The sequence below is a fragment of the Petaurus breviceps genome, unplaced genomic scaffold (genome assembly GCF_028583685.1).
Source record: "Petaurus breviceps papuanus isolate PSGF00001 unplaced genomic scaffold, PetGlider_PUasm1.0 90849, whole genome shotgun sequence".
NCBI lineage: Eukaryota > Metazoa > Chordata > Mammalia > Diprotodontia > Petauridae > Petaurus > Petaurus breviceps.
The window spans coordinates 17,331,849-17,356,859 of record NW_027187361.1 but is presented as its reverse complement, the minus strand read 5'-3'; the positions used below and the strand labels follow the sequence as shown (position 1 = coordinate 17,356,859).

The 25,011-nt window shown below is 42.2% G+C and overlaps 1 protein-coding gene across 1 annotated transcript in view; it reads right to left on the bottom strand.

Moving 5' to 3' along the window:
• Nucleotides 1–25,011, bottom strand: part of SLC9A7 (solute carrier family 9 member A7) — a 193,044-nt gene that overhangs the window by 41,439 nt on the left and 126,594 nt on the right. The window contains exons 11-12 of the mRNA XM_069072933.1: nt 19,270–19,381; nt 16,116–16,269 (exon numbers count right to left, since the gene is read on the bottom strand). Coding sequence (XP_068929034.1) covers nt 16,116–16,269; nt 19,270–19,381 — 266 coding nt within the window. The remainder of the gene's footprint in view (nt 1–16,115; nt 16,270–19,269; nt 19,382–25,011) is intronic.

Sequence of the window (25,011 nt, the reverse complement as noted above, 5' to 3'; positions counted from 1 at the left end):
GCAGAGGAAACCTCAATCCTATTCAGAGCCAGAGAGAACAATCATTTCCACCCTAATTACACGTTTGAGAGCCTAGAAACCAAAAAAGATTGTAAGTCTGTAAGCAATCGTATACATTATTTTTTTTTTTGGAGGGCAGTTGGGGTTAAGTGACTTGCTCAAGGTCACATAGCTAGTTAAGCGTTACGTGACTGAGGCTGGATTTGAACTCAGGTCCTCCTGATTCCAGAGCCTGCACTCTGTTCACTGTGCCACCTAGCCACCCCAGTCATATGTATTATTATGAAAAAGTTGGGAGTAAGAAGTTGTCTTGTTATCAAAAGCAGTAATAATACCTTTTAAAATTGTTGTTTTTTAGTTGCTTTTAAGTCATGTCCAACTCTTTGTGATTCTATTTGGAGTTTTCCTGGTAAAGATACTGGAATGGTTTGCCATTTCCTTCTCTAGGTTCTTTTACAGATGGGGAAGCTGTGGCAAATAGGGTTAAGTGACTTGCCCAGGGTCACACAGCTAGACAGTGTTTGAGTCCAGATTTGAACTCAGGAAGATGAGTCTTCCTGACTCTAGGCCTGGTGCTCTATCCACTTTGTCACCTAGCTACCAAATACCCAAAATACAAAATTAAAAAATACACAAGCAGTAATTTTTCATCATCAAATTTAAAACCTTACTAAGTACTTTAACAATTTTTAGTGGGAAACCTGATATTCTCCTTTACAGCCTGTCCTGGGCCCTCTTCTCTTTTCTCCTCTATACTATTTTATTTGATTACCCCATTAACTCTTCAACAGGTTCAGTGATCATTCTACGGAGATGATTCTCAGATATAATAATCTTGCCCTACCCTCTTTTCTGTGCTAATTACACATCTCTAACTATCTTTTGGATATTTGAAAAGCATGTCTTGTAGTCACCTATAGAACAGAGCCCATTTTTTTCCCCGCCGCTCCCTTCAAACACCATCCCCTTCCACACTTCCCTATACCTGTGGAGAATATCCCCATCCTCCCCCCAGGCCCACAGCCTCGGGATCATTTCTGACTACTCTCCCTCACTGACCCCACATATACAAGTCATTGCCCAATCTTGTCTCTTCTACCTTCCCAACATCTCCCACATGCTGTCTTCTCTCTACTCACATACCAAGCATACCTCAGCCCTCACTGGGTCTGGTATACTAACCTTCTAACTGCTCCTCCTGCCCCTAGTTTAATCCCATCCCATTCTATTCCCCACTCGGCCGTCCAAGGTGATTTCACACAAAATGTAGGTCTAAACATGCCACCCTTTCTGTTCGTTGAGTTCCATTGGCTTCCTATCACCTCCAGGACCAAATAAAAAGTCTTCCTCTCATTCCTCATCAACCTTGTCCCAGAGATGATTTTTCATCACAGTGTGAGCTAGTCAAAGCCAGGTGGTGTCCTAGAAATGTCAGATTTTGCACCCTTACTTGCCTAAGGGCAGCTGCTTTGGGAAGAAGGAGTTGGGCTTGGAGTAAGTCACTATAGAGATACGTAGTTTATGGTATGAAGAAAAGCAACAAAGGGAAATATTAAAAAAAGGATTGTTAGGGGCGGCCAGGTAGCACAGCGAGTAAGAGCACCGGCTCCAGTGTCGGGATGACCTGGAGATCAAATCCCGGGCTCAGACACTTAGCACCCACCCAGAAACACCTGGCTGTGTAACCTTGAGCAAGTTACTTAACCCTGATTGCTTAGGGGCGGCTAGGTAGCACAGCGAGTAAGAGCACCGGCTCCAGTGTCGGGATGACCTGGAGATCGCATCCCAGGCTCAGATACTTAGCACCACACCCAGAAATAACTGGCCGTGTAACCTTGAGCAAGTTACTTAATCCTGATTGCTTTAAAAAAAAAAGTATTGTTGACTGCAAAAAGATTCATTCTATTCATATTCTACTGATCCTAAAAAAATTCATTCTCTATTACAGCGTCCTATGCAGTGATTCCAGAATTCTGAAACTGTAGGATACCTTTTATTAAAGAATTTATTTGCTATCAACATGCCCTTCCAAAGAAAAAGAAAAACGGGCGCTGCAATGATTGTGTCACCATGACCCAGTAAAATCCCGAAACAGATATTGGAACAACACAACAATAACAGAATAAGGTCTGTTATTTAAAGCTCTTTATAACCTGGTCCCTTCCCGCCTTTCTGGCCTTCTTATACCTTCTTTTGTACACTCTACAATCCAGGTTCATTGACCTACCTGGAGTTTCTCAAAACGACACTCCAGTGTCCGTCCCTTAAAACAGGCTGCCCTTCATGCCTGGAATGTTCTGCCCCTTCTTCAAGGTTCAACTCAAATCTCAGCTTCTGCTGGAGGGCTTTCCTAATTCCCCCACCATCTACTCTGTTCATGGGGCAGCTAGGTGTCTGGAGTCAGGAAGATGAGTTTTCCTGAGTTCAAATCTGGCCTCAGACATTTACTGGCTGTGTGACCCTGGGCAAGTCACTTCACCCTGTTTGCCTCAGTTTCCTCATCTGTAAAATGAGCTGGAGAAGGAAATGGCAAACCATTTCAAGTATCTTTCCCAAGAAAACACCAAATGTCGGTCTGATAGAATTGAGACAAGACTCAATATGTATGTCCCTTATGCCTGGAATATTTACATTAGAATTTGTACTCGGTCCTTGAGGGAAAGGGACTGTGTTTTGTTTCTTTTGTCTTTGTTTCCTCTGTGCATAGCACAGTGCTTGGTACGCAGTAAGGGCATAATAATTGCATGTAGACTAACCTACTGATAGCCTGCAAAGACAACAGACTAGTAACTGGCAATAACTGATATTTATATAACTCTTTAAAGGTTTGCAAAACATTTTCTCATTTGAGTCCCACCACAATCCTATGAGACAGGTACTTTTTGGGGACCAGACTTGTGATTTCACTGATATAGGGAACTCTTAGTGGGGAAATAACCTCTCTGAATGCAAGTGGGTAATGTTCTACCCCTCAAGACTTAGGAATTACCTGGGGGTAGCTATATGGTGCAATGGGGGGGAGTACTAGGCTTGGAATCAGGGAGATTCCTCTTCATGAGTTTAAATTCAGCCTCAGACACTTACTAGCTATGTGACCCTGGGTCAGTCACTTAACCCTGTTTGCCTCAATTTCCTCATCTGTAAAATGAGCTGGAGAAGGAAATGGCAGACCAGTGCAGCATCTTTGCCAAGAAAACCCCAGATGGTGTCACAAAGAGTTGGACATCACAAAAAGACTGAAAAACGTCACTGAGAGTTTAAGTGATTTGCACAGGGTCGTGCAGCCAGTATGTGTTAGGGGCTACATGACTTGAACCCACCTTGCTCACTCCCAAGGAGCATCTCTATCCATTGTGCCACCTTGCCTCTCATGAGGGAGATAGAATAGATAGTGTTCTACTTTTACAGGTGAAGAAACTAGTTCTGAGAGAGGGTGAGTGACCTGGCTGTGGTCACAGAGCTGGTAGGCATGGCGGGCAGGATGGAGTCCAGGTGGGGTGACTCCAAGGCTAGCTCTCTACCCACCATGCCACCCTGCCTCAGGTCCATTTTCTTCTCTATTTTCATTCATGATAAAGTTTCATTGAATGAGCTCAGCGAGGTTACACATGGAAGAAAGATACAAAAGCACATCCCATACGCTGCACAAACTCGAGCCATTTCATCTCTGTTACTTAGATTTACTACTTTAGCCCCGAACTTCTAAGTGGAAAGTCCTGGGCTTTTGTACCAAAGGATAAAGTCAATCCATATAGAACATTCTCTGTTTGTGTGCAAAGTTTGGGGTTTTAATGGTCTACTCTTGCCACAAATTCAAAACTGCCAGGAAACCACAAAATCCTGCAGTCACATCCTCTGCTCAGAGTCACACAGCTAAGAAGTGTTAGACCCCAGACTCAACAAAAAAGGATCCTTCTGTGGGAACTGAGTGGAAGCCTGTTGTTCTCACGTTTAGTGCTAGACTCCTGAATTTGAATCTGGGGTCTGACACTTACTAGCTGTGTGACTCTGGGAATGTCACTTGCTTTTTCTATGAGTTCCCTCATCTGTAAAATGGGAATAATAATACATGTACTATCATCATATGGGGTTGTTGTGGGAAAAGTGTTTGTGTGAGCTATCATTATTACTATTAGGGAATTCAGAGTGAAATCTGGCTCCACATTGCAACTTTGCTCCTCCATTCCCCCCACCAAAAAAAAGACAGAGGAGACTTCAAAATTATTTCAGGCTCAGGTTAAAGTACTTAGCAGAGGGAGAACTAAATAGCATTTATTAGAAGCTTGGTAAATTCAACTACCTGCTGCTTTCCTAGGTGGATGGTACTGGAGTCAGGAAGATCTGAGTTAAAATCTGACCTTTGATATTTACTAGATGTGAGACCTTGGGCAAGTCACTTAATCTCTGTTTGACTCAGTTTCCTCAACTGAAAATGGGGATGACAGCATCTGTGTGGATCAAATGAGATGATATTTATAAAGTGTTTGGCACAGAACCTGGTACATAGTAGGTTCCATGTAAATGCTTAAAACCTTCCCCCTTTCATTTCGCCAGAGCTTTAGTCTCTAGAATCTGAGTTTGCTTTTTCTGTTGAAAAGAAGGAGTTGGGGGGAGGGAGGGTGAGAATTACTTAAGAGGTTTATGATTTTAAATGATTTATTTTATAATGACCTGGCTTTCTTTTCTTCCCCCTCTCCTGTCCCAAGGCTGATTCTGCTTCTCAAATGCTGTGTGGCCCTCGCCTGGCCTACTTCCCTCTGTCTGATCCCCTGAAGCCCACACCAGGGGGTGCTTTCCAGTGGGGCAGCCAGCTGTTTTACTCCAGTGACCTGATCTGTAACGGGACCTGACACAGAACACTGACTGATACCCTGTGATTTCTTCCTGGCTCTCATAGGGTAGCCCTGAATGCCTTCAAGAATTCTGTTCAGATTTGTCTTTAAAAAGAAAAGAAAACAAAATGAACAAACAAATGAAAAACCCCAACACACACTTGGAACAACTGCAAGAGTCTGTAAGCCCTGAAAGTTACAGCTTTTCAAACCTCCTGCTCTAATGTCACTGCATGTTCAGGCTGAACTGCTCATAAAAGCAAGCCTTTGAGAAAAGGCCTCATTGTTGTTTATCAGCGGCAGAAGAAACAGACTCAAGGGGTCAGGCAGCCCCATCTATCAGCATTTCCTGTCTGCTCCTCTAAGGCTTGGGACTTCATTCTTAGGATTTAGAGCCCAGATTAAAGGAGCACGGGTGTTGCTGCATCTGTTTTTGCCTAAAGATTATGCACAGAACCTGCGATATTGCGAATCCCGGGTTCTACCTGCCTCCATTTCCGCTGAATCATACATATGTGGGTTTTAAAAAATCGATTCAAAGATTTTTTTTAATCCTTAAATTAAGTCATAGAGTATAATCTCTCTCTGATGCTGCCCGTATTCCTCTGTAGATGTAATGGAGAAGGCTTTTTCAATAACTCCTTCTGGACCCAAAAACACATCACACACACACACACACACACACACACACACACACACACACCAATCTATAATATTCATAAGAAGAAGGCTTCAGTGGGAGCCTACATGATTCAGATAGGTCCAAGTATGTTTCTGCACACATTTCTGCTAATGAAGGAAGCAAGAAACCTATGACTTTATGCTTTTTTAGTAGCATCCCAAGCAAAAGCAAAGTGACCATAAAGCTTCTTATTCCCAGCAGTATGCCAAGTTAATGATATGTGGGGGTTTTTTGGAGAGGGGAGTGCAAGGTAAGTGGGGTTAAGTGACTTGCCCAAAGTCACACAGCTAGTTAAGTATCAAGTGTCTGAGGTTGCATTTGAATTCAGGTCCTTCTGGGGCCGGTGCTCTATTCACTGCATCACCTACCTGTCCCAATGATATGTATTTAAAAAAAAAAAAAGTATTTATTTACTTTTAGTTTACAACATTCAGTTCCTCACTTCCTTGAGTTCCAAATTTTCTCCCCCTCCCTCTCCTCCTCCTTCCCCTGCCATGGCAGTATGCTGTCTGATACAGGCTCTACAAATGCCTTCACACTAAGCATTAGTCAATTTGTAAAGAAGGATTATAACCAATGGAGTGAACAACGAGAAAGAAGGAACAAAACAAAACAAAAAAGAGAGCGAGAGCAAGCAGTTTGCCTCAATCTGCATTTGGACCCTACAGTTCTTTCTCTGGATGTGGACAGTCCTTTCCATCATGAGTCTTTGGGAGTTGTCTTATAATGTTGCACTGCTGAGAGCAGCCCAGTCTATCAAAGTCAGTCAATTATATACATATACATATACATATATATATATATATTTTTTTTCCTTTTGTTTTGGAGAGGGGAATGTAGGGCAGTTGGGGTTAAGTGACTTGCCCAAAGTCACACGGCTAGTTTTGTGTTAAGTGTCTGCGGCTGGATTTGAACTCAGGTCTTCCTGACTCCAGGGGTGGTGCTCTATTCACTGCACCACCTAGCCGCCCCAATGATATATATTTTTAAACAGCCAAAATTAGGCTGAAGCGTGAATATGAGCTAATAAGTCCTATCACTTGAGAAAGGAACGAGTGTCATCCCGCATCAATTCTAGCAGACTCTAGATAGCTGTTTGACCAGGATGCTGTAAATGAGGCCAATGGTACAGTGGGATTTGGACTGGGAAGACCTACATTTGAATCCTGATTATGCCACTTAGTAGATATGTGAGAGGGTCTCTGGGTAGCACAGTAGGTAAAGCACTGGGTCAAGAGCCAGGAGGACTCCTCTTCCTGTGTTCAAATCTTCCCTCAGAAACTTAAGAGGTCTGTGACCCCGGGCAAGTCACTTCATCTGGCAGACCTCAGTTTCCTCATCTGTAAAGTGGGCTGGTGAAGGAAAAGGCAAACCACTTTAGTATGTCTGCCAAGAAAACCCCAGCTGGGGCCATAGTCACAGACAGCTGAAATGACTAAAGAACAACCACTTGTGATACTGGGCAAGTCCTAACCCCTCTGAACCCAGTTTTCTGCCATATGTACAAGAAGGGTGATAACATCTCTTGGGCTTGTTGTGAGGTATTTTATGAAACAGGAATCTGGAGAGCTATTCCAATGGACGGCAGATGTTGCTGTAGAGATAAAAACAGAAGGCAGTGCAAATTCAAAGAGAGACCCACCAAACTGTACATAAGGATCCCTGAGGGTCACCAACTGACTTAGTTTTAAAATGTAATGTTACTATATTTGATTTTTTACTTATTTTTGAACATATTTTTCTATTACATTTTAATCTGGTTCAGGTCACCCTCCAGAGTGTTGCAGGATGCAACAATGCAGCCTGTGGGCTGGCTATGTGTTAGACTTGGAGTCAGTGGGAGCTGGGTTTGAATCCTGTCTCAGGCATCTGGCACCTGAGTGACCTTGGGCAACTCAACCTTTCTCAGCTTCAATTTTCTCATCTGTAAGATGGGAATAATAATAATAATAGCATCTACCTCACAGGGTTGTGAGGAGGAAATATGGAAAACATATTGTAAACCTTAAAGCACTATACAAATGTTAGCTATTATTATTACACAAAGCTCAAAAGGTTCTGTGTGCCAGATGGTCATGGACTGTGTCTCTACCATCCAACGAGTTGCTGAATTTAATTTCTGGCCTGCCACCAGAAAGCTGGTCAGTAGATTCTTTTTTATTTTTCTGTTCCTAGTAAATCACAAAGACCATTTAATAAGGCACAGAAGGTCTCATGGTCTATGCCGAAATGAACTCAACTATTCTTATATTATTGTTATAGTAGCAGAGAGGATTCGCAATTCAACCAATTCAGGTTATGCCAACATTTATTAAGCACCTACTATATGTAAGGCAAAGTATCGTGTGAAGAATGCAGAGATATGACAAGCCGTGATCACAAAGCAGTTATGACCCAGTACCAGGAAATGTATATAAATATGATAGAGGATGAGAATTACAGGAAGAGGTGGTTCCATAAAGGAGCCATCTGTAAGAAAGTAGAGGAGGGAAGAGATAAGAGGGGTGGTAGCTGAGATAGGCTTTGAAGAAAAACAGGGTCTTCAATAGATGGAAAAAGAAGGTAAGAGTTGAGTCCATTTTGGATATAACAATAGTAAACAGCTAGATTGTTATCAAGTCATTTTTCAATCACGTCTGATTCTTTGTGACCCCATTTGGGGTTTTATGGGCAAGGATACTGCAGTAGTTTGCCATTTCCTTCTCTAGTTCATTTTACAGATAAGGAATGGAGGCAAACAGGGTTAAGTGACTTGCCCAGGGTCACACTGCTAGTAAATTTCTGAAGCAGATTTGAACTCGTGCAAAAAGAAGTCTGACTCCAGGTCAGGCACTCTATCCATTGTGCTACCTAATTGCCCAAAACGGCAACATAGCACTTTGCTAAAAATGTGTGTGTGCATACATATATGTGCATGTTTTATATGTTATCTGTAAAATCTCATGTGATCATCACAATAATTCTATGAGGCAAACACTACAAGTATTATTATCCTTATTTTGCAGAAATAAGAAACTGAGGCTGAGAGATCAAATGAATTGCCTAGGGTCAAAGAGTAATTGTTTAAGGCAAGATTTGAGCCCATGTCTTCCTAATGCCAAATTAAGCTCCATCCACTCTGCCACAGGAAAGACATGGAGACAAGGGAAATATTAGGGCGTCAGTGGGGGCAGAGAGTAGTCGAATTCAGCTGGAACGCAGAGTACATGAATGAGAGCAGGTTGGACTCCCCCACTCCTGAGGTCTTTGAAGCTTAAGTCAAAGAGTTTATGTGGTGTTTGTTCAGTCGTGTCCAACTCTTTGTGACCCTATCTGGGGTTTTCTTGGCAAAGATACTGGAGTGGTTCACCATTTCCTTCTCCAGCACATTTTACAGATGAGGAAACTGAGGCAAACAAGGTTAAATGACTTGCCCAGGGTCACACAGCTATTAAGTGTCTGAGGTCAGATTTGAACTCAGGGACATGAGTTTTCCTGACTTCAGGCCTGGCACTCTATCAACTGTCACTCAGCTGCCCCCAAGGAGTTTATACTTTGATCATTAAGTGATGGAGAGTTACAGAAGATAACTTCAGTAGATCAGCAAAGGGATCAAAGTTTACACTAAAGCAGTGATTCTTGATTTTTTGTTGTTCTCTTAATATAGTCTTCCTTTATTCTTTTTTTTTAAAATTATTTATTTATTTGCTTTTAGTTTACAACATTCGGTTCCACAACCCCTTGAACTCCAGATTTTCTCGCCCTCTCTCTTCTCCCCCTCTCTCCCCCTGCCATGGCAGCATGCAGTCTGATACAGGTTCCACAAATACCTTCACATTAAACATCAGTCAAGTTGTAAAGAATTATGACCAATGGAGTGAACAATGAGAAAGGAGTAACGAAAGAAACAAAAAAGAAAGAGAAGAAGTAGTTTGTAAAGCGTGATTCTTAAAGAGCGGTCTATGGATCTCCGAGGATTCTCAGGGGGAGTCTGTGAGGTCAAAACAATTTTTAATAATAATACTAATGCATTTGCCTATTGAGATACTCCTGTACTTTCTGACTATATATTTGTGTGAAGCCATATTTTCTTCATATACTTCATACCAGACACTTTATATAAATATATTTTGACCAAAACAAATTTTTCATATGCTTCATGTGTTTCAACCAAAATAACATATTGTAATAAATTGAATGCAAAAGTAAATATGAGAATGCAGTTGTCTTCTTTTTTAAATTTTTTTAATTTTTTGCTTTTTGGAGGGGGGAAGGTAGGGCAATTGGGGTTAAGTAACTTGCCCAAGGTCACACGGCTAGTAAGTATTAAGTATCTGAGGCTAAATTTGAACTCAGAGCCTCCTGACTCTGTGGCCAGTGCTCTATTCACTGCACCAACTAGCTGCCCCTAGGTATTTTAATTTTTTACTTTTAGTTGTCTTTTAATAAACTAGACATTAGAGATTTGTAAAAACATGGAAAACAATGCCACTCTTCTCGATATTTTTTGTTTTAGAAAATAGTTTTTCATAAAAATATTTTAGTTATGCTAATATACAATGGGTTTTTGATTAATTTTAATGGGTAAAAATATTTTTAAAATTTCTCAGTTTTAGTTGCTAGTATGGTAAATATCAATAGACACAACCCACAAAAACAAAATTTTGGGGGGTCTTCAATAAAAGACCAAAAGGTTGATAAGTGTTGGTTTAGGGGCTGAAATAGATAAATGACTTCTGTGTCCCTCCCAACTCTAGGATTCTGATTCTGCCTCAGCTAGTCAAATGCACTGCTTCTGGGACATCTTGTCCCTCATGCTTTCTTAGAGAAAACCCAGTATCCACATGCCTCAGCCCGTTTTTTGTTCTCTTCTCAGTGGAGAGGGGCCACAGCTTGAGGGTGCTCTCTTGGGAAGGCTCTGTCATAAATTTATTTCAGCATCTCTAAAACAGCCTTTATTACTTTCTAAAGGAAGGACAAATAAGCTCCTTCTTATAAATTATCCATATAAAACCTATCTTAAGAGAAGTATTGGCATGAGGCAGTGAAAGGAACATTGGATTTTGAGGCAAAAGGCCTGGGTTTCAGTTCCAGTTCCAACATTTAATTCCACACTCATTAAAAAAATAGTAAGTGTGACCGTGGACAAGTCACTTAACCATCCGGCTTGGTTTCCTCATCTATAAAATGAAGATTATAACACTTGTTCTGAGACACAGCAGGGAGCCATGGGTAGAAAGCCAGACTCAAGGGTTAGAAAGTCCTGCCTCGAGCACAACTAGCTATGTGACTTTGGAAATTAAAAAGAAATAATAATGTATGATAATTATAATAGCTACATTGATTTAGAGTTTAAATGTTTGTGAAGCCCTTTACAAATATTTCATTTTATCCTCACACCCTGTAGCAGCAGGCACCCCAGCATACCCAGGGTGGCTGCTAGCCCAGGTTCTCTGATCTGCTTTACTAAAGGAAAGCAACTTAAAAGTGGTCAATAATCTTTAATTAAACATATATATATATGTATATATTTTTTATAGAGAGAGATCTATATATATCTATATCTGAACTTCAGAAAATATGAACAGAAACTACAAGCGGACAAAAAATACAGAGAAAATAACACAATTCAACAGACAGGGCTTCCAGCTGTCTGACCATTACACACATGCACAGTTAGTTACCAGAGAGAGCCTCCCTCCAATCAGGCCCATCTTGTGCGGTTCCACTTGAGGCTCATTAAGGGGCATGGAAGATCTGAAAGTTCCCTGACCATTACATACCCCTGGGAGGTAGCTGCGAGTATTATTATACCCATTTCACAGATGAAGACATCGAGAGAGAAATCAAATAACTCGGCCCAGGGTCACACAGTGAGTGTGTGAAGTTGCATTTGAACTGAGGTCCAGTGTTCCATCTACTGCTAAAATGACCAGCTGTGCCATCTGACTGACAAATCACTTAGTATCTACATGTCCCAGGCAATCCTCTGAGACTTTAAGTTGCAGACCATCGGTGCTCAGTTGTGTCTGACTCTTTGTGACATGCACACACGTGTGTATACACATACTACAGATAGATATACATACTACACACACACACATACATGTACACATACACACCCATGCTTATGCTGCCTACCTCGAGTGGAGAGAAAAAGACTGGAGAATCTCCTAAGTTTCGAGTCCTTCAAGAGTCTTTGTTATCCCCAGAACTCTAACAAGTCATCTGGATGTACGTACGTACGTTCTACACCTTTTGTGGGAAGCTGTCATACAGCCTTAAGCTAGACATTAATTTAAAAGAGATCAGCCAATTTGCCCTCCCAGCGATGGGAGGCAGGTGTGGTGAAGTGTGCCAGCTCTCCCTCTGTCTGTTCCTTACCCTCTGCTTGGTGATAAGGGCTGTATTTCTCCCCCCAATCAAAATCAGTATCCAAGAAGGCCTTGCAATCACCTCATAAAATGTGTGACAAATATGGAGTGTCACCTCTTCCAGGGGAGCTCTTTGTTTTAATGGGGGTCCTAGGCTGAAAGATAAAAAGGACAAAGTTCTGGTAACATCCAGGGTACAGACAGTGGGGTAGGGGATGGGTCCTCTCCCACTGCCATAAAATTCCCTTTTATTCCGTCTCAAGGAGAAAGTCCTCTCCCCGAATGACAAATCTGTATTGACTAATTGCAGAATATTAGGGCCGCCCCTTTGCTACCCTCTTACAGTGAAACATCTCTCCGCCACACCAGCCCCTTCTCCCACTGGGGAGTTCCTCCCAGGGCCTCCAGCTCTGAGAAGGCCCAAGTTGGCCATTCTTAATTTCCTTCCTGATTGTGCTTCCTGTTTTCTGGACTTTGAGGATGCTGTTTGGGTGCTAGTGAGTGTCACTCTGGGTACCTCTCCCCTCCACTCCCCGCTTTAAGTTGCCTTGGCTGTCATCCCCCCCCCCCCCCATGACAATGTAAGATCCTTAAAGGCAGGGACTGTTCCTTTTTTTCACATTTGTTTTCCTAGTGCCTGCCACATAGTAGGTGGGTGCTTAATAAATTCATGTTGCTGCCTTGCCTCTCACAGGGGAAGGGTCAGAGGAAAAATCATCTGGCTGGAATGACATGAGGAGAAATGACAATGCCTTTCCTACGGGTCCAGGATGGGAACCACGCCGGCACAGCAGACAGCTCTCCCAAGGGCCAGCTGTGTTCCTGGCTAGAAGCAAGGCTTCCATAAATGTGGCTGAGAATGTCTGGGCCTCGCCTCCCAACAGCTTTACAGGAAGTCATGACTTGTAAGGGAATTCACTTTGAAGGCCAGCAAAAGAAGGAAAAAGAGGGCAAGGCCCAACCTCGAGGATTCCACCATAGGAGGCTGCCATCTTCTGGCCCTGGAGAACATTACTCCACACAGCTCCCCTGGCCCATCCAGCCATGAGACATCTTTAAAACGAGGCCTAGCGACACTCGTGATTACAAAGGGTCAGGACCACAGATTTCCAGACTCGAGAGAGTCCCTGGAAAGCAGCTCCTTCATCAACCAGCCTTTCGATTTCTCCCCCACACAGCGGCCAAAGAGATCTGTTTTTAAGGAACAGTTGTGAACGTGTCATTCCCCTGGCTTAACCGACTTCCTGCTTCTTCTAGGATCAAATGCTCACACCTCTGTCTGGCACTTAAAGCCCTTCGGGACTTGGCCAGTCCAACTCATCTTTCCAACCGAATGTCCATGACTCCTCTCTGCAAACTCCACAGACCAGCCGGGACGGCTCTTCTCGCTTGTTCCCCACCTCCATGCCTTAGTACAACCTGTCCTCTGTGCCTGGAGTGTATTCCTCCTTCTTTCGGTCTCCCTCCCCCCAAACAATGTTCTGCTACCAGTGCCTTCTCCCCCATCGTCTTTATTTATTCTACGTGTATCATTGTTGTCAAGTTGTTTCAATAACCCCACTTGGGGTTTTCCTGACAAAGACACAGGAGGGGCTTGCCATTTCCTTCTCCAGTTAATTTTACAGATGAAGAAACTGAGGCAAACAGGGCTAAGTGACTTGCCCAGGGTCACACAGCTATCAAGTGTCTGAGGTCAGATTTGAACTCAGGAAAATGAGTCTGCCTGAGGATCACTTTTATGTATTATGATGCCACCTGGCTGCCCTGTGTTGCAAAAAACACACTGACTCCCCTGATATTAGATCCTTGAGGGCAAGTTCTGTTTCATTTTTATATCCCCAGCATGTAGACCAGTGGGTGCTAAATAAATGCTCGTAAAAGTAGGTGTCAAACTTTTTGGCCTCAGGACCCTTTTACCTTCTCAAAATTGACTGAAGACTGTAAAGAGTTTTTGTTTATGTGCATGATATCTATCAATACTTATTGCATTAGAAATTAAAACTGATAAAATTCTAAATTCTAGTTCATTTATAAAAGACAATAATGTTACATGTTAACAAATATTTTTATGAAAAATAACTGTTTTCCAAAATTAAAAAAAAATAGTGAGGAGAGAATCATTGTTTTCCATATTTCTGCAAATCTCTTTGATGTCTGGCTTAATTTTCTTATATGCTTCTGCATTCAATCTGTTGTGATGTTGTTTTCATTGAACTATATGAAGAAAATTCAGCCTCACACAGATATAATAGGAAAAGGAAGGAATATTTTAAGAGATAAATAATATTTTAATATTATTATGAGGGGAAAGCGAGGTGGAACAAAGGATAAAGTGCCAGACTTGGAGTCAGGGAGACCTAAATTCAAATCCTACCTGAGACACTTATTACCTCATGTGACCCTGGGCCATTCACTTCACCCCACGTGCCTCAGTTTCTCCATCTGTAAAATGATCTGCAGAAGGAAATGGCAAACGACTCCAGTATCTTTTCAAAAACAAAGAAACAAACCTCAAATAGGTCACAAAGAGTTGGATGGGACTGAAAACAACTAAATAACAATTATTATGAAAATAGTTTTAAGTTTAAATGAGAAAATAAAATTGAGATTGACTCAACTTAGTTCTACTCAACTGAGGAAATACTAGATGTAAAGCAGGGCAAAAGAAACACTGACTATCAATAAGAAATCCTTTCCCACCTGAAACACATCTGCAAAGCAGAAGGCACCAGCCACAGCCAAAGGTTATAGGGCATCACAGTAGGGATACAAACTACATCACACCCACATTTCTATGTTAGTTTGGAAAGGAATAATAATCAAAACTGACATTTATATAGCTTTTGAAATGTGTAAATAGTAGGAAGATCCTTGGGAAATCCCCCACCCTTTTCAAACCACACCGTACAGCAACTCCCTGTTCTGTTTCCTCATCAGGCAAGTCCTGAAGAATACACCCAAAGCTTTTGTTCCACACGTAAAATAAGAGAAGCTGCAACTGGTTTAAAAATAAAATAAAAAGGAGGCGTTAATGGAAAGACCATTTTATACTCCTAGGACTAACTTTTCTTTTCCTAGACCAAAAAGGTCATGTATTCTCGTCACAAAACAAGATCTTCCTTCTCTTTACATTTTGCTTTAGCCTTCATCATTGGATGGGCATTGCCTCAGTCAAACTGTTAGAGACCTTAGCTTGAGAGGGCTGACGTCTCCCACTGCATCCAGGGCCATTTTCAGTGGCTCTAATCTATATCTCTACTGGACCCAGATGTCTCCAGAGGAGAAAGGCAGGCTGGTGATTCCCCACAGCCCTCCCTCACTTAAACCCAATTCACCTGCAGATCATGGTGTCCCCTCCCTGACTGCTCCTGCCCTTCTAGAGCAAAGGATCCGTAACAACAACAAAAACAAAATCTGCCAAGCACTTTAACCAAGGAGCTCATTTAGGATCATTATCCTAACCCTTTTACAGATAAGGAAACTGAGGCTCCACATGGGTAAGTGACATGCCCAGGGACATAAAGCTGTGGGGGAGGGCTTCCAACCTGTGTCCTTCTGACTGTAAGGACTGCGGACTATCTGCGATAAGATGCTGCCTCTCATGACAGTAATAACACACACAAGAGAAATATGGCCTACTGTAGACTGTTTCCCACTGTACTGCAAACCCCAGGTTGGTTTTTTCCCAGTCTGCAGACCAGTTCGTGACTATGCCAACGTCCCTTACTCAATAAACTTCCCTCACGTCTCAGCCCAAGCAAGCAGCCTTTCCCAGTCCTCTGAATTCCAATGCCTCTCCTCTGCTGATGATCTCTAAATTTCCCCAGTCTAGATCTTGCTTGTGCAGTTGTTTGCATGTTATCTCTTTCATTAAACTGCGAACTGCTAGAGAATAAAAGTTCTCTTTTGTCTTTCTTTGCATCTCCAGCACTTAGGTCAGGGCCCAGCACACAGTAGGCACTTAATAAATGATGACTGACTGATTGAAACTTGAACCTGAGCTGCGTCCACTTTGTCCTTCTCACACTCTTGAAAAATTCAGATTTCCTAAGAATTAGATTCCTAATATCATTTTAGCAGGTTTAAAAGGATGCAACACTTGTTTTTAGGATAGTTCAAAACATTCTACAGCCTTGTTACACTTCTTAAAAGAAAAACCCCAAAGCATACTCACACGACATTAAAAAAAATGATCTTAGCATGTGCTATCCAGACAAGAAGCCAAGTCTCCCTCTCCCCTTGACTGACCTTATGTTCAGCCATGACAACATGGGGGTTGTGCCTCCGCCGATGACCCAAACCGTGAAGAAGACGATCAGGAGAGTGGTGGAGAACATCATCTGGTGAGAGTAGGTCGCCGTGTCCCGAATGGCCAACGCGAAAGCCATTGCTCCCCGAAGGCCTGCAGAGACCCACAAAGGCCATGCCGTATCACAATGGGAAGTCACAACATATTTTCCATAGAGCCAAAGTTGATTCAAGTAGCAAAAAAATCATTCAAATACCGTCCAATTCCAGCTAAGGAGCTGAGAGGTTTATTAATCAAAGGGGAGGGGCTTCTTCACATTCAGAGCTGCCTTTTATATAGGGATCAAATGGAACAGCAAAAAGCACCACACCGCCTTTCCATGGGCACAAATCTTTTGCTTCTTTAAGAAAATAGAAAAAAAAAATAACGGGAGTCCTGTGAGCAGAGAGCCCAAGCTCTTTTTTGTGTGTGCTTTTTGGAGGGGGGAAGGTAGGGCAATTGGGATTAAGTGACTTGCCCAAGGTCACATGGCTAGTTTTTGTGTCTGAGACCGCATTTGAACTCAGGTCTTCCTGACTCCAGGGCCGGTGCTCTATTCACTGTGCCACCTCGCCTCCCCCAGAGCCCAAGCTCTTGCTAAAGATTAGGGTACAGCTATTGGGAGCCTGAAAAATGCTCTGCAATGAGTATAGCAAATTAAACTCTCAGAATGCTAACTCACAAATTTCAAAGCAGTTCGGAATTTCACTAGCAAACTGAGAAAACAGAGAAAAGCTAACATATAACAAACCCTAAGTGGGCATGTCTTAGAAAGAGGTGCCAAAACTGTCCATCTGTGTCCTCTTTTTCTCCTGGACTCAATCCACCATTCCCCTAGAAACCAGGTAAGAAAAGTCCATGGTCTTCATTGAGGATCAATCAATCATTTTCTTGTTGTCCAGCCTTTTCAGCCGTGTCTCACTGTTTATGATCTGTTTTTGGAGGGGGAAGGTTTCTCGGCAAACACACTGGAGTGGTTTGCTATTTTTTTCTCCAGCTCATTTTACTGACTAGGAAGCTGAGGCAAGGAGGGTTGAGTGACACAGCTAGTAAGTCCCTGAAGCCAGATTTGAACTCAGGAAGTATAAGTCTTCTTGCCTCCAGGCTTGGCACTCTATCCACTTCACCATCGCCACCACCTCTTCCTCCTCCTCTTCCTCATCATCTAGTACTTCAAGTTTTGCAAAGTGATTTTCCAATATGATCTCTTTAATTTTCACAAGAACCCGGGGAGCTGAGTGCTGTTATTATCCCCATTCAGACGTTGGTGATTTGACTGGTGTTCACTTGGGTAACTCCACTTGCCACCTTTGCGTCTGCCCAATCAAAGTCAACTGCAAGTCATGTCATCACCTCCCTGATGTCACGGTCCTCTTCCAGAACAAGGGACAAACACAACTATTATGTGTCTGGAAGCAAAATTTGAACTCAGGACTTCCTGACTTCAAATTCAGTGCTCTATCCATTGCATCAAGCAGCTGTCTCTACCACTGGTAAGGGGTTACTTGCAAGTCTGGAGTGCATCCGCCACAGCTCCCCTTTCCCCCATCCTTACAATGATCTCCTTTATCACCTCTGCCTCCTGGAAACCTACCCCCCTCCCCAAACCCGTCCCTCCAAGCCTCCGCTAAAATATCTTTCTTTCAAGAGGTAAACCAGACGTAAAATGCAGTGGAATCTAGCTTTCCCAAATAACTTTCTTTTCTCCTAGGCAAACCCTCTTTTTAAAAAAGGCTTATCCTGCCTTCTAATGGTAAACTGCTTGTCCTTAGCCTTCAAGGAGATGTTTCAGAGAAGGAAACATGCTTTTTTTGGCGGGGGGGGGGGGGAGAATTAAATAGGGTATATAATAACCAAGTAAATATGACCTTGTCATCAGACTGTTGTTAATGAGAAATTATGTTGTAAAACTCTAGCTATTGTAACCCTTTCAGAATGAGTCAAGCTCAATTTTTCTATATAGCCAATTAGCAACCCCCTGAAATCAGAAGTTCTTCTCCTGGGCTCTATAAAGTTGTTTTTAAAAAATATTTTGATAACCATATTTCAGTATATTTAGCTTCCTTTGCACTCCTATTTCATTTAGTCCATTTAAAATATTCTGAGAAGGGCGTCTATAAGCTTCAGCAGACTATTAAAGCGATCCATCACACACATACACAAAGGTGGAGAACGGTTGCTTTAAATATTAGAAGCCTAATATTTAAGTGTGTTGGATTAAAAATTCTTTCTAAAATATATTCTAATCAAAGTTTAAAAACAAATGTTAAAAATCGTTTTTTACATGCAACTGGGAAATAAGATATACAGGCAATGGGGTATAGAAATCCATCTTGCCCTACAAGAAAGTAAGGGGGGCATGGGGGAGGATATAAGAGAGAACAGACTGGGGGAAGGGATATTCAGTATGCTTGCTATCTTTTGTGGGAGGTAGGGGAGAGGCGGGGAGAAAATTTGTGCAAGTGAATGTTAAAAACTAAAAAATAAATAAATTCATAAAAATTATATATATTCTAAACTACCTTGTGTTGGCTCATAAACAAAGTCTGTTAAACTATATTAGCATGTTACTCAAACAGCACATATGTGTATATATACACATATATTTACTATTTTTATCATTCAAGGTTGACATTATCAATAGTTGTTATGACATGTTATGGATGTGGCTATGGATGCAGATGCAGTAAAAAGCTGTCCTGGGATACTGAACCACCCTGGTTGTCATGTCCACAACTGTGTCTTCAAAGGCAATTGAGGTACAAAGCAGGTGGTTGGGGGAGGATAATTATGGTAGTAGAATGCTACTAGTAAGGATGCTAAGAAAGACTGCTTGTTTTTAGTGATTTCTTAGCATAAAAAATTAAGAGAAGGTAAATGGCTCATTGAAGGTCACACAGTTATTTCATAATAACTCCCCCTCCCCCTCCCCTTCCCCATCCTACCTCTAAGTCCAGAGGTCTTTCCACTATATGGTGGTTCACCGGAGGGGATACAGAGAAGAATCCAAAGATCTTTGTCTTAGAAGAGCTTGCAAATCCTCTTAGATAAAGCACATCAGTTGTATCAATTGGGCAATACTCAAGTTTACTGAAAAAAAACAACACAACTTACCTGAAAACATCATCATATGCTGAAAGTTCCAGCCGATCTTATGTCTTCTGCCCAGATTCAAGAAGAAGGAGAGAGGGTAGATGTGGGCAGCTCTTCCCAGGAAGATGGCAATCTGATCACCAGGTGGAGGTTAAGAATCCACTAAGTTAAGTTTTTGATAGAACATTTCAGGGTACTTCCAACAAAGCAAAGAACTTTGGAATTCCTTCCTACCTTGTTGGGATCAGTAGGTGAAAGAGGTTACATCATTCAGTCTCTTCCAAATTCAGAAAGTATACCTGGATTTCCCATCTTCCTCACTCCTCCTCCAACCACTCCAAACCATTAGTCTGTTATCAGAAGCTTTTATGTTACTAATGAAAAGGCAATGAAAATTTAACTGGAAAACTGGTCCTGACATCCAGCCTCAATTCCAACTACTTCCAACAGCAATGAACCCTAACTAGAGACTCCCAAGCTCCACTCCCATCAAAATGATGTCCTAAGTTTTGAAATGTATATTTAAACCTTTATCTATTACATGAGGTGGCTCACAGCTGATGAACCCATATTTAAAACAATTGTGAAACAATGGCAAAGCCCTTGTTATCCCCTATCCAAAGGGGTCTCAATTAGGTTTCAGCACAAAGGTCAGCAGCACAAAGTTGTGTGGCAAGATGCTGCTAGAGAATAATTTATTTTCTTGGAAGAAAATTAAGGGGGAAAAAACAGCCCCAAAGCCAGATGCTGAAAAGTTCAGGGTAAAATTAAATAGACAGCAGAGGTCTGTAATAACTAGGAATGTCCAGTAAATGTGAGGGAAAGTTTTCTCAAAGCATTTGTAGTAATCAAGGAAATACCTCTGATTACATACAAGCAGCTGAAGTATGATTGGAAAAGGAAGAGAATGACTTCTTCTGGGGACAGTCCAGGTAGAGCTCAGGGTCTTCACAAGTGTTAACATGGCGGATTTCTGTAATCCAGTATAACACCCCTGACAGTTAAGATTTAAGAACTGTCAATGCTCACTGCAGGTAACAGAGCACTGTACGAATTCGGGATTCCTCTCTGGCCTGAAGAAAAAGTCATGCTGATGTTGAGAAGAAGAAAGACCTTGCTCTTCCTGGCCCTCCTCTGAATCCAGGGCTAGCTCTTCCAGAGTCACTTAGTGAAGCCTTTTCCCCTTCTCTGCCTCAAAGCTGCAAAGTCAGGCAGCTAAAGAACTGTATACAGTCAGAGAGGTAGGCTCAATGGTATGCTTGAATGATCCTGTGGACTACCCAGACACGACTCTCTCATTTGAAAAATGTGGATGGGAGTGGCGAGGTGGTACAGGGAATAGAGCATAGGCCCTGGAGTCAGGAGGACCTGGGTTCAAATCCGGCCTCACACACTTAACACAAAAACTAGCCGTGTGACCTTAGGCAAGTCACTTAACCCCAATTGCCCTACCTTCCCCCCTCCAAAAAAAAAGCAAAAAAATGTGGATAAAGGGTTATCTCAGTGAATGAATGATTAATGAGGAACATTAACTAAAAGGGATAGTCCAGAACTTTTTGAAACAAGGACACCAAAAATCAATACATTAACTTCACACAGGGCTTTACACTAAGTAGGATTGTGGCTTAACATAAGGAAAAACTTCCCAATAGTAAGAATGGTCCCAAATTGGAATGAACAGACTCTCTAGGAAGGTAGTGAATTATTCCCTACTAGAAGCTTTCAAGTGGTTGTTGAATGACCACTTAGTGATCTGAAGGAGGGATTCCTGCTTTAGACAGCAAGAATAATAGCTGCAAGTTTTGTAAAGTACTTTATATGGCAGCTCATTTGATCCTCACAATAACCCTGTGAGGGAGATGCTATTACCCCCATTTTACAGATGAGGAAACTGAGGCACAAAGAAATTAGGTGACTTGCCCAGGGTCACCCAGTTAATAAGAAGTTATTGAGGCAGAATGTGAATTCAGGTTTTCCTGAATCCAAGTCTTCTCACTCTATCCACTGCACAGACTGCCTGTTCAACTAGAAGCCTAATTCATCCCAGACCGGGTTAACAAAATGAAAGGCACATTCCAATGGTCCTAGTCACAAGTAAGTCCCGTTTTGTTTAAAGCCAAGTAACTTGTTTACCTTTGGGAGTCTCTAAGCTATTCCATAACCATGCCTGCATAGGTAACTTTGGCAATCTAAGTTTGGGCTTGTGGATTTCTGAAGTTATTAAATGAGCAATTAGGTGTCACAGGAGATAGAGGGCCAGGCCTGATGTCAGGCAGACTGATCTTCTTGAATTAAAATCTGGCCTCAGACACTTCCTAGCTGTGTGACCCTGGACAAGTCACTTCATCCTGTTAGCCTCAGTTTCCTCATCTGTATAATGAACTGGAGAAGGAAATGGCCAACCATGTCAGGATCTTTGCCAAGAAAATCCCAAATGGGGTCATGAAGAGTTGGGCATGACTAAAAAATGACAGAACAACAACAAAGTTATTAAAACATGCTTTGATAAACATGTTCTTTCTAGGCAACAATCCAAAGACCATCCCAAGGTAGAACTGAATGTTTGCTCTCCTCCTAGGGCAGGGCTCCAGATCCAAGGTCACAGGAGACCTCTGACTCATTAGAACTGGACAAAGTAATGCAGAGAGTTACAGGTTTGGCTTCACCTCCATAGACAATCTCCTCCAAGCCAAAGGACGTTTCCCTGGGAGAAATAAATCCTTTCCTCCTAATGATACCAAAACGATATCATTTGTGAAACTATTGGTCTGGTGTTTAGGCTCCATTGCATTCAGGGGAAGCCAAATGAAAATTGAAATATCACAGTGCAATGGTAATGCTCACGAGTGAACTGTTCCTTTTCCCTCAGAAACTGTGCAGCTGTATCCAGGATGGAAATGTCTATCCATTTGGCCCACCTTCTTTTTTCTTTTTATAAAACCTTCCCTGTGCTTCTCTATCAGCCGGTTAGCTCTCTTTGTTCTAGCCTGGTGCTAATGAGGCCAAGGCCTGGGTCTAAGCATTGCTGGAGGACAGCTGGCTTTGATTTGTTCCATGGCTACAGCAAGCTGTCTTTCAAATTCGAGCCACTGGCCACAGATGGGCCAATGAGGCGATTCATCATTGTTCCTGGAAAAGTAATGGTGGGCTCTGCGGATGCAGGCTCAGAAGAATCAGTTCTGTATAACAAAGACATCAATTTTCATTTCCTTTTTTTTTTGTCCTCAGTTTAATTAGCCCCTATTAAATATAGAAAACTGGTTACTTAGGCTACTGGGAGAAACTGTTAGAAAGCCTTGACCTTCTCTGACCATCAAACTCTCTCTGCCCTATCCAAAAAAGCAGCATTAGGGACTTCCCATGGTCTTACTGAAATCTTTTTTTTTGGGGGGGAGGGGGTAGGGTTTAGTCCTTTATAGAGTAGGCAACTTCAGTAAGACGGAAAAGGTGTTCAAAAATCGGAGGCTCTGCCAGGGGACCATAGGCTCCGGCAAGTCCTATCAGACCAGAATGGCCTATGGTACGAGGATGAGCCAAGTGAAGGTCAGAAATCCTCATAATCAGGTTAGATTGGCCACAGTGATGCATTTCAGAGAACAGCAGTCCTCAAATTCTACCTCTACTAAAGCCTTCTCTCCTCAAGACCCTTTCCATCTACTCTGTACGTACCTACACATGTTGTTCCCTTTAGAATGGAAGCCCCAGATCAGAGGTGTCAAACTCATTGAAAAATGGACCCACGTGGACTACAAATTGACTTACAAAACCACATATCAACATTCTTTATGTTGTATAATATTCTTATTTATTTTGTTAACTATTTCCCAGTTATGTTTTAATCTGGTTTTGGTGAACTTGGAAATGTTGCAGGCCATACATGGCCTGTGTTTGACACTTCTGTCTGGGAGGATAATGACTACTTTTTCCTCTTTTTCTATTTCTAGAGCTTAGCATAAGGCTTAGCATGTGCTATGTGCTTAAGGATGTTTGCTGATTGTCTGCTTGATGTTAAGGCACAGGGAGATTGAGAGATCTGTGCCGGGAAGCAGCCATGCCAATGACATCACAGATCCTTGAATTATTCTGGTATTGTGAAAACAGATACTCCTATGAAACTTGGCTGATTAACACAAGGCAAAGACCACAGGCAACTTTGGAGATCATTCAGTGCAATGCCTGCGTTTTACAGATGAAGAAACTGTAAAATGGGCTCATGGTAAGTAGCAATATCAAGTACTTTTGACCAAGTCAAGGACTCAATCCATTGTGCTGCCCAAATATTCACGAAGTGACTTGGACAAAGTCACAGAGACAGTAAAGTAGGAGAGCGGGGATTTAAATGCCGACTATGCTCATTGTGATAATTATTTGCAGGGAGGTAGAGCCAAGATGGCAGAGTAAAAGCAGGAACTTACTTGAGCTCATCCTCAATTACCTCAAATACCTGTAAAAAATGACTCTAAACAAATTTCAGAGCTACAGAACCCACAAAATGACAGAAGGAAATATGTCTCTAGCTGAGGACAGCCTGGCAAACTGACAGGAAGGGTCTATTGCACTGGGCTGGGAGCAGACCGTGCGGGCACAGACCAGCAGTGCAGACCTCAGGGTATCGAATCACCAGCAGCCGGGGCGGTTTCCAGACTTCTCAACCCATAAACACCAAAAAGAAAGTAAAAGGTCAGTGGGGAAACTCTGTTGGAAGTGGATGAGAGAAGAGTGCAGTCTGGTCTCTGCTCCCGGGGTGGCGGAGGTGGCCACAGCTGCCACGAAGGCTGCTTCCAGAGATCCAGGCCCACAGGTGGTGGGGGGACCAAGTGACTGCCCAGAGGGCAACTGCAGGAATCTCTCTGCTGGGGCTAAGGCAGGATTCTTTTGCTTTGCCCTGCTTGGAACTGGGTCAGAGTCTTGGGTGGTGGTCTTGGGGTGAAGATGTGGTATGAAGGCTGTGGTGAGGCAGTCCTCCTCACAGTTCTGAGGCAGATGCCTAGAAGAAGCTCTGACAACAGGTGTACAAAACCCCAGAAATATGGGACACAGCGCTCCACTCTGGAAGCAGAGTTCTACTGTGGCAAAGAGCTCAACAGTCAAGTATTTGGCTGGCAAGATGAGCAAACAGAGGAAGAGAAATCAGACCATAGAATCTTTTTTTGGTGACAAAGACGATCAAAACATAGAACCAGAAGAAGACAACAAAGTCAAAATTCCTGCATCAAAAGCCTCCAAGAAAATATGAATTGGTGGCAGGCCATGGAGGAGCTCAGGAAGGATTTTGAAAATCAAGTAAGAGAGAAGAGAGGAAAAATTGGGAAGAGAAATGAGAGTGATGTGAGAAAATCATAAAAAATGAGTTAACAGCTTCTAAAGGGGACCGCAAAAAGTACTGAAGAAAACAACACCTTAAAAAATAGACTAACTCAAATGGCAAAAGAGGTCCAAAAAAACCAATGAGGAGCAGAATACCTTAGAATTGGCCAGGTGGAAAAGGAACTTCAAAAGCTCACTGAAGAAAATAACTCCTTCAAAATTAGACTGGAGCAAATAGAAGCTAATGACTTTATAAGAAATCAAGATACTATAAAACAGAATGAAAAAATAGAAGGCAATGTGAAATATCTCATTGGTAATTATTTGCAAAAAGGCTACTCTGTAAATAATTGTAGTTGTTGGACCATTATCTGCTGCCAAAGAGGAAGAAGGAGAGAAATTCTATGGAGCCTGCTAATCTCCTCCAAATGAAATCAAAATGTACTGATACACTGT